General features: G+C 44.5%; 1 protein-coding gene across 1 annotated transcript in view; it reads left to right on the plus strand.

Moving 5' to 3' along the window:
* The window catches only part of PARD3B (par-3 family cell polarity regulator beta), a 1049764-nt gene extending 1042808 nt beyond the window's left edge, over window positions 1-6956 (plus strand). Inside the window, exon 23 of the mRNA XM_081242115.1 lies at window positions 2258-6956. Coding sequence (XP_081098241.1) covers window positions 2258-2615 — 358 coding nt within the window. The 3' untranslated portion in view covers window positions 2616-6956. The remainder of the gene's footprint in view (window positions 1-2257) is intronic.
* The last annotated feature ends 1453 nt before the right edge of the window (window positions 6957-8409 follow it).

Below are 8409 nucleotides of genomic sequence, written 5' to 3' on the forward strand. Positions count from 1 at the left end.
TTTAAAAGAGAGAAATCTCCAGGGAGAGAACAGGACCCTAAAAGTCTAAGGCCTGGAATTCCTCCTTTCTCTCTTTCCATTTTAAACAGGAAACATTCATGCTAAGAGGGTCCAGAGGGAGTGTTGGTTGTATGTTCATTTTAAGGCAGATAATGTTTGTGTGTTGCAAATGTCAGTGATTTATCCCAAGGGCTTAAAATGAGTGCAGAAAAACCACATGTTTCACTTCATGCAGAGAAGTATCATCAGTAGATTTTGAGAGAAAACACACGTTAAGGATTTTTTTAAGTGTTCTGAAAATCTTTAACATGAACTAAAAGGAAATAGAAATGAGCATGGTGGGAGGGGGGGAAGCTTAAAATATTATACGATAAAAGATATAATGAATGCTGGAAGTTTTCTAAATAAAAAATAACATTCTAAAGGAAAGGGAAGATGAAATCCCCATCCTTTATTTCCCAGGGCTGGAGTGACAGATTACACATTTGTACTCTATTTGTCATGGGCAATTTAAAATAGAGCAAAGCAAACTGCACTGAATAATAGCAGTTGATGCTATAATAACTTGTACGCAAACAATTTAATTTTTTTATCTGAAAACTCTAACTAAATTAACCCAGGCTCAAGGATCTATCTTTCATTATTATGCATAGCCAAATTAAGACATAAAAAAGTAGAGAGAGAATTCTATTATTCACCCCTATGAATGTGTTCACATGCTGCTTTCCACATGGACCCAAGCTTGGAGCTTGTCAAATAATCATGATTTGGGGAACTTACTTACAGAGCTGTTTTCACATCAGACTCTGCAGATTACAGGGTGATTGTGACCCTCACTGACAGTGCTTGATTAACCACAGGCACCGTATTCTTATAGCCCTGCCATTTCTTTCAAGTGTTCTACCAGGTTGTACTCTGACATTGGAGAGCTTTTCATTAATTATTATTGTTGCTGTTTTCCTTTAAAAAGGAATAATAAAAAGAGGAATGGTAGAAAGTGGGAAGGATCTGGGCATGGTAGTAGTGAATATGTGCACAGAAGGTTTATGGGATTTTAAGAGCTGCAAACAGAACTCATCTGTTTAACCCCAGGCTAGATAAGATGCACTCATCTGTACACTGTTTAGAGACCTATTGCTTCTGTTATGACAAATGGATCAGAAGATGCTTGTTGTCTTAGTAGAGAGATCCAGACAGGGTCGCTTTCTGTTAGTGTTTATTCTTGCCCTTTACCTTTCTGTGTGCCTACTCATTACACAGTACAACTTACAGCTGGTTTGTCTTTTCCTAATCTGCTACCGGCTGGGTGGTACTTATTGACTTTGCAGTAGAAGTGCTTTATATCAAAGTTTTGGGTGGGTAAGTGCAAGCTCTAGGTTGGGACTTTCTCTAGGAACTGTAGAAAGAGGAGGGCATACTAATCCACACAGGGATGTAACAGAAGCCAACCAGAGTTAGACCAAGACTGTGACTCATGTAAAGAGCACCCCCACAGACCTAGGAGAGAAGTGAATGCAATCCCTGGGAAATTTATGACTCCAAATAATGTGTGCGTTTTTTTTTGTTTGTTTGTTTGTTTTGTGGTACACGGGCCTCTCACTGTTTTGACCTCTCCCGTTGCGAAGCACAGGCTCCGGGGACACGCAGGCTCAGCGGCCATGGCTCAGGGCCCAGCCGCTCCGCGGCATGTGGGATCTTCCCGGACCGGGGCACGAACCCGCGTCCCCTGCATCAGCAGGCAGACTCGCAACCACTGCGCCACCAGGGAAGCCCTAATGTGTGCATTTCTACCACCATGTTTATGTCAGGCTTCAGGGAGGTGGAAAGGGGAGGGGGCAAATGATCCCATCTTTAATAGAGCCAAACTCAGCCTTGTTTAGGGAACTAGCTTGGTTACTATAATAAGGCCAACATATAAACAAGATAGAATTATATTTCTCCCTCAGGCACCAATCAGTCCTGACTGACATGCTGGCTCCATGGGGTCAAGGAGCCAGGCTCTTACCTTCTTGTTGCTCTGCCTTCCTCAGCATGTGGCTTTCTCCTTTAATATGGCCACTCCAGGGGCCAACAGAAAGGAGGGAAGAGAAGAAGAGTGTCCCTTTCTTCCTTTTAAGGGCACACGTCACGTCTGTTCACATCCCGCTGGCCAGATCCCGTCTGTGGCCGCGCCAGACTACATGGGAGGCTAAGGAATGTGGCCATCATCTGGGCAGCTGGCTTCGTAGTCATTGATATGTGTCTGCTCTCTTTCCAGGGGAGGACCAGCGGATCCTGTAGACTATCTGACAGCAGCACCTCGAGGGCTCTACAAGGAAAGGGAGCTTCCATATTACCCAGGGGCTCATCCTGTGCATCCGCCCAAAGGGAGCTACCCCCGACCCCCAGATCTGAGGATCACAGATCTCCGGTATCCCCAGTACTATCCGCCCCCACCAGCCCCCCAGCACAAAGGACCCTTCCGACAAGATGTCCCACCTTCCCCTCCTCAGCACCACAGAGTACCAGCCTACCCAGAAATGGGCAGACCAGTGCCCCGAGGGGGCAGCCCAGATCAGTACCCCTATCGAATGCAGGATCCCCGGCAGAAGAACCCCATGACTGCAGCCGTGTAGCTGAACGCCACCAAGCTCAGCCCAGCCCAGAAAGGAAGACATCCAACATCACCTTTGTTCTTCCTACACCTTAAGGCCTTCTTCCTGTTAAGAATTCTCCATGGTACAGATTAGGATTTTCTCACTGAGGCTGCAACACTTGACTGCTAATCAGAGAGAAAGAAGGGGACAGGAGTTTGGGGAGGGAAATCAGAAGGAAGAGGAAGGATGGAGCCATACAAAAAAATACTGCCTGAAATACTTTTAGAATTGTTCAGTTCACTGCGAGTGACAATTGAACAGGCAGATAACAATGGAGATCTACAACATGGGGCCTCCCTGGAGCACAGACATGCCCCATAGCACTGGCATCACGGAGGGCAGACTCTGCCCGGGATCATCATCCATTCAGAGACTAAGCTTCAGCCACCTGATTAGAGTTGTTAAGTCTGTGAAGAGTGGTTGCCAATATGGGTGTCCTAAGTGAGTGGTTTTCACATTGACAAAACAACAGCGGCAAACAGGATGAGTGATCTCCTTGAAATGTTTTATACCTAGAGGAAGGCTGCATTTCTTTATTTGTAGAATTTCTCAGGTTCTCAGTTCCACTCACTTGGTATAAGCGTGTCACGTTTCCTTGCTTTTAGTGTAAAAGTAAGGTGTGAATGCAGTATTGGTGTCCTGGGAGGATGTACAAAGCTAATCAGAGCTTCCAGAAGAAATATATGCCTAGCATCAAGGCAATCAGGTGAAGAGGCTGACATTCCTGTGGTCCTCACCTTCCTTCCTCCCACGTCCCAGGCACGACAGCATGGAGATATCTGGTTTCCGAGGCATCCCCAAATCTCCTGCCTATGATTATTGTAAGTGGGGCCTCTATTTTAAGGCTGCCACTTGAGAGTTAAGATGTACTCGGGAAAAAGAGGGCCCACTGGTTGGTATGCACAGGAAGCAGTGCTCTGGAGATGCCAATTCCAGACCCAGTGCCAAACAGCGCCATACGCACCCGGCGTCAGGGAGGGGCTGACTGTACTCTTTGGGAATGATAACTGGCAGGTGGTAGATGGTGGTGACTGACTCTGTGTGTGTGTGTGTGTGTGTGTGTGTGTGTATGAAAGTGTGTGACTCCCAGTATGGAGAATAGAAAATAAAAATGCTTTCTGGAAAGTTTGATGAGGAAGGGAATAAAAAGGAAAAAAGCCAGAAAACAGAAGGGAAGGGAGAAGGAGCATAAAACTAAATCATTCTATATCTGCTATATTATTTCATTAACAGAAGTCAGGGCAAGACCAAGGCCAAGGGCTCCAGTTGGGAAAAGAAGGTCTTATGGCTTCGAGAAGCTGAAAGCCCACCCTCCAAAATCCATCGCCATTTTTTTTAGAGCTTTGCAGCTATATTCTACTTATTTCAACATAGAACCTCTAAAACCTACAACCTAACCCGAATGAGAACATAAGAGAAAACTGAGAAACAGCAAAGCATGGGAGCAGCAACTCGAATTGTTCAGTGACTCTTGCAGTACTTTAAACCTTTTTACATTCCTTCTTCATTCCCTCCCCAAAAAAGTCTTGAGTTCAATTTAGACATATTTTGGCCAAGATCGGGATACCTCTGACTGCTAGGATTTAATAAATTATAGTATTATTGAATATATAGAGTATCTATCCAGCCCAGTTTAGTCTTATTTTAATTTAAAATAGAGTTCTGTTACCAAGAATGATGCAACTGCTGGGTTTAGATTTAACTAGTGTTATTTACTGAACTTTAAGAGGTATCATTTTCTAAACTACAATTTACTTATGGCCCTCTTGAAAATAGACTGTCAAGTTGTTTTTTGCCCTCTATCATCTCTCTTATGCCAGGCACCTTTAGATTGTTCGCAGTTTGTACAGAGGTTGAGGATTGGGCCCTGCTCACCTACAGCTGGAGTGCAGGTGAGCTGTAGGGTTTCCCAGCCAACATGCTGCGAGCTGCCTTCCCCTCAAGCTACATAAACCTTCAAGAAGACAATGATAAGATGAGGGAAGTCTGATGTATTTTGAAGCATTAAAAATCAGCTCTTTAGGATGTTCCATAATTGAACCAAATTTCTGTAGACTACTGGACATAGCCAAGCCAGGAGCTTCCTTCTGGATTAAGGCCAAGGTCCCACAAGGGGCAGTGGTATAAGGTGAGACGCTCTGTGTGTGTTGGAGGAGTGGCCCTTGTAGGAAGAATGCCTATATTTTCACCACGTTGCCACCTTGTGAGCATATCTCCAGCACTCAGGCTCGGGGAAAGCTGCTCCAAGCATGGTTTTGTGTTGTACACACAGGTAATAAAACAGTTGCTAATCCTGAGGGGCAGCCAAGGATGTGAAGGTACTATGAAAACAGATGAAAAAAAGATTATAGCAGTTTTCTTTCCTTGCTTGAAGTATAACACACGCCCCATTAGACCCTACCCAAAAGAAGCAAGCATTACGCGTGCGACAGTCTTCATCGAGACGAGTAACAATTCAGAACAGCTTGAATGTAAGCTTTATAAATGCCTGCGAACCAGCGCTCCAACTGTCACCACCCAGAGGTTATGGAACTCTCTCCCAGTATTCAGGAGAACAGGTTGTTTAGAGCATTTAGAAGACCAGGCTATAATCAACAGGTGCCCAGTAGCAGGAAATAGTTCCTGGTTTATTTATGGCCTTGGAAAAACTCAATCAGGTGTCTCCTTGTAGCTCGGAATGCTAATAGACCCCCAGGAAAACGTGGCACGGCGAGCTTGGCGAGCTGCAAACCCATCAACGTACACCCCCCCGGGCTCCTCGCCTGACCACTGGGTCATCCAGGCCTTGAAAGGATGTATTGGCCTCAAGTAACTAGTTATTTTAAGGAGCTCTGTTTGTGTCCCTTTTTGCAGGAATAGAGAGATAAAAGGGAGCAGACGACCGAAAAATTTTAGATGCAGGCAAATTCAGTCCTCTACAAGGGAGCCAAACACGACACCTCACTAACCCATTGTGTCACTGGTCTGTGGCAGTATCACTCTTGGTATAATATTGCTTCCCTGTGGTATCACACCACGGGATGAAAGGCAAGCTCAAAGTCAGAGTATTCTCTTAAATCATGATTGACAACAAAATTGGGGGAAAAAATGACCGTGAAGCTCCTTCTTCTTAGATTTTTAGATCTATATGCGTTGACCTCATAGTACAGCACAGAGCAAAGACCTTATAATCAAGAGCATGGGTAGAGCCACAGACCCACCGTCACCCTGAGGAGGAAACTCTGTTTCCTGAGAAACGAGATCTGAGACTTCACTGAAGCTTTATTTTTGCCACCAGTAACAAAATTAAAACATGATTCATTATTCCTTCCAAAGATTTAGGAACTTCTTGAATGAAATCTATCTTCTGAAGGAAATCCACCTGACAACTTTTGGAGTTGCCATGCATAGGGCTGGTGTGCACAGTGATGAAGACTTTAAGGAGTGTTCATTCCCTAACCTGTAACCACAGCGTTCATTTTCTTTGGAGGAACATCTTAGCATTTCAGAGGGATATAGAGATCTGGAGAGTTTGGTGCGGACAGCAATATGTCTCTAAAATTTTCACTGGCATTAAACTCTGAAATCCACAATGAATGGCCTTCAAATTGGTGCTAAATTGGGTAGACAGCCTACTGCTTTGAGTCCATGAGCAACAGAAAGTCCAGATTTAGCGCAATTAGGCAGGAGGGAGTTGGAGTCAGAAACAGCCCGCGATAGTATTTCTCTGCACTCCCGGTTCACGCCGACTTAAGTGGAAATGATGCCACAATGAGACCAGAAAAAGGAGTCTCCATAAGATATCGCTACAAAGTCACCTTTCTGATAAAAAGGAAAATGAAAGTTAGATATCTAAAATAAGCCTAGAATCTCATATGCAGCTACAACTTCTAAGGGAAACTCTCCCTCATGTCCTTAAATCGTAATAGAATATCACACAGCCTGACTTTTAAAGGTGGGCTTCACTATAAGCCCAGAGTGGAGAGTGAACTAACCCCCAAGACTGTCTCCTGACTCAACTCTTTCAGACAGTGTTATGCTCCATCTATGCTGACTGCAGTGCTATTTACTACTGGAACATAAAAACAAAACCTGCTGTTTATACAGTCACTTTTTCTAGTGTTTTCCTGTGCTTATATGATACCAAGTCTGTGCATAAGTTCTGAAGATAAATTATGTGAAATCATATTTTGGCATAGGGGGTGGAGAATGAATTCTTTACAGACTTTTTAGGATGATCCCATTTTTACCACAGAAAGATTCTGGATGTTGTTATATATGAATATATAAATTTTTCTTGTTTATTTTGCATCAAAATAAAGCTTTATTCAGTCAGTAAAAGTCAAATCTTGGTTTTTACCCACCACCGGTTTGTTTTAGGGTTTGATGAATGAATAGGTAGGTTGGTGTGGTCCTGCTCACCCTTGAATAGCAACTTCACGGGGCAGAGGACACAGGGAAAGAGCATCCGTCACATGCTGGGCTCCCCCAAAAGCAGATGCTGAGATGGGAATGAACAAGCAGGATGTTTATTTGGGAGTGCACTTGGGTTCAGTACCTATAGAAGGCAGGGGAAGAAGACAGGATGGGACAGAGAGGGAAAGACTGAGCTGCCATGCGCTCCCAACTTGGGCTCAGCCAACTCCACAGGGAAACTTGGAGCTGCAGTGGCCCCATAGAGTCATCCCAAGTGGGGACAAGGGAGATGGGCCTTTATCCCACTATCTTGGTCAGGGGATACGGGCTACTTCTGGAAGTAGGGGAGCCCCAGAACCAGGCAGTTTTCTTCAGGTGAGGCAATCCCCAAAAGGGCTGACAGCTGGGGTCATCTTTGGGTGATATTCACAGCAGCTGGGAAAATAGCTCTTCATTCCTGAAGTGGGATCTGGGAAGTGCATCACAGCATCCACAAATGCATCCAACACTATTGACCCCTCTCTCATGTTAGAAACACTCTTACCTTGTCTAAAGAAACATGATTCTAAGTTGGTTTTCCTTGAGACCATCCCTATGTTTCCCAAGCAACTTCACTGGCTTTTCTCAGCCCTCTCCACACTCTCCAAGTTCATCCACAGCCTTTTAGCTACCACTCTGGACTGCTTTGCTCACAATTTCCAGCTCTGATCTCTCTCCTGAGTACATGCATTTCCACTTTCCTACTGGACATCCCCACTGGGACTTTCCATAAGCCCTTTGCACTCAACATGTCCAAACTGAAAACAAGCTTTCTCCAAAGAAACCTGCTTCTCCTGACTCTATGCTGGCCAATCGCACCACCACGTTCACAGTTACAAACCAGAAATCTGGAAGTAATCCTTGACTTCCCATTTATAACCCTGCTCCTTCCCCACAACCATATCCATCTAAAGAAATGGAAGGCCAGCAATTCCATCCTGCAATTCTATCAAATATGTCCATGACTGCTGACATCCTACCATCACCTTAGTTCAGCGCCATCACCTCTCACCCTCCTCAGTAACCTTCTACGTGATCTGCCTCTTACTGTGCTTCCTTCTGACCTGCTCTGTACTGTACACACCCCACCACCTTTGGTAAATAAAACTGTATTGGAACACATACACACTGATCCACTGATATATTGTCTAGTACTCTTTCACACTACAGTCTCAACCTCTGCTCTATACTGCCAGAGGGGCTTTTCTGAAATGGAGAGTTTACCATATTACTCTTCTGGAGGCAACATGATCTTGTTGAAAGAACATTGGCTTTGAAAACAGGCAGACCTGGATCTAAAATTAGGTTCCACCACTAATTAGCTACATAACCTTGGGTA

The sequence above is a fragment of the Mesoplodon bidens genome (genome assembly GCF_964165515.1).
Source record: "Mesoplodon bidens genome assembly, chromosome: 8".
NCBI lineage: Eukaryota > Metazoa > Chordata > Mammalia > Artiodactyla > Ziphiidae > Mesoplodon > Mesoplodon bidens.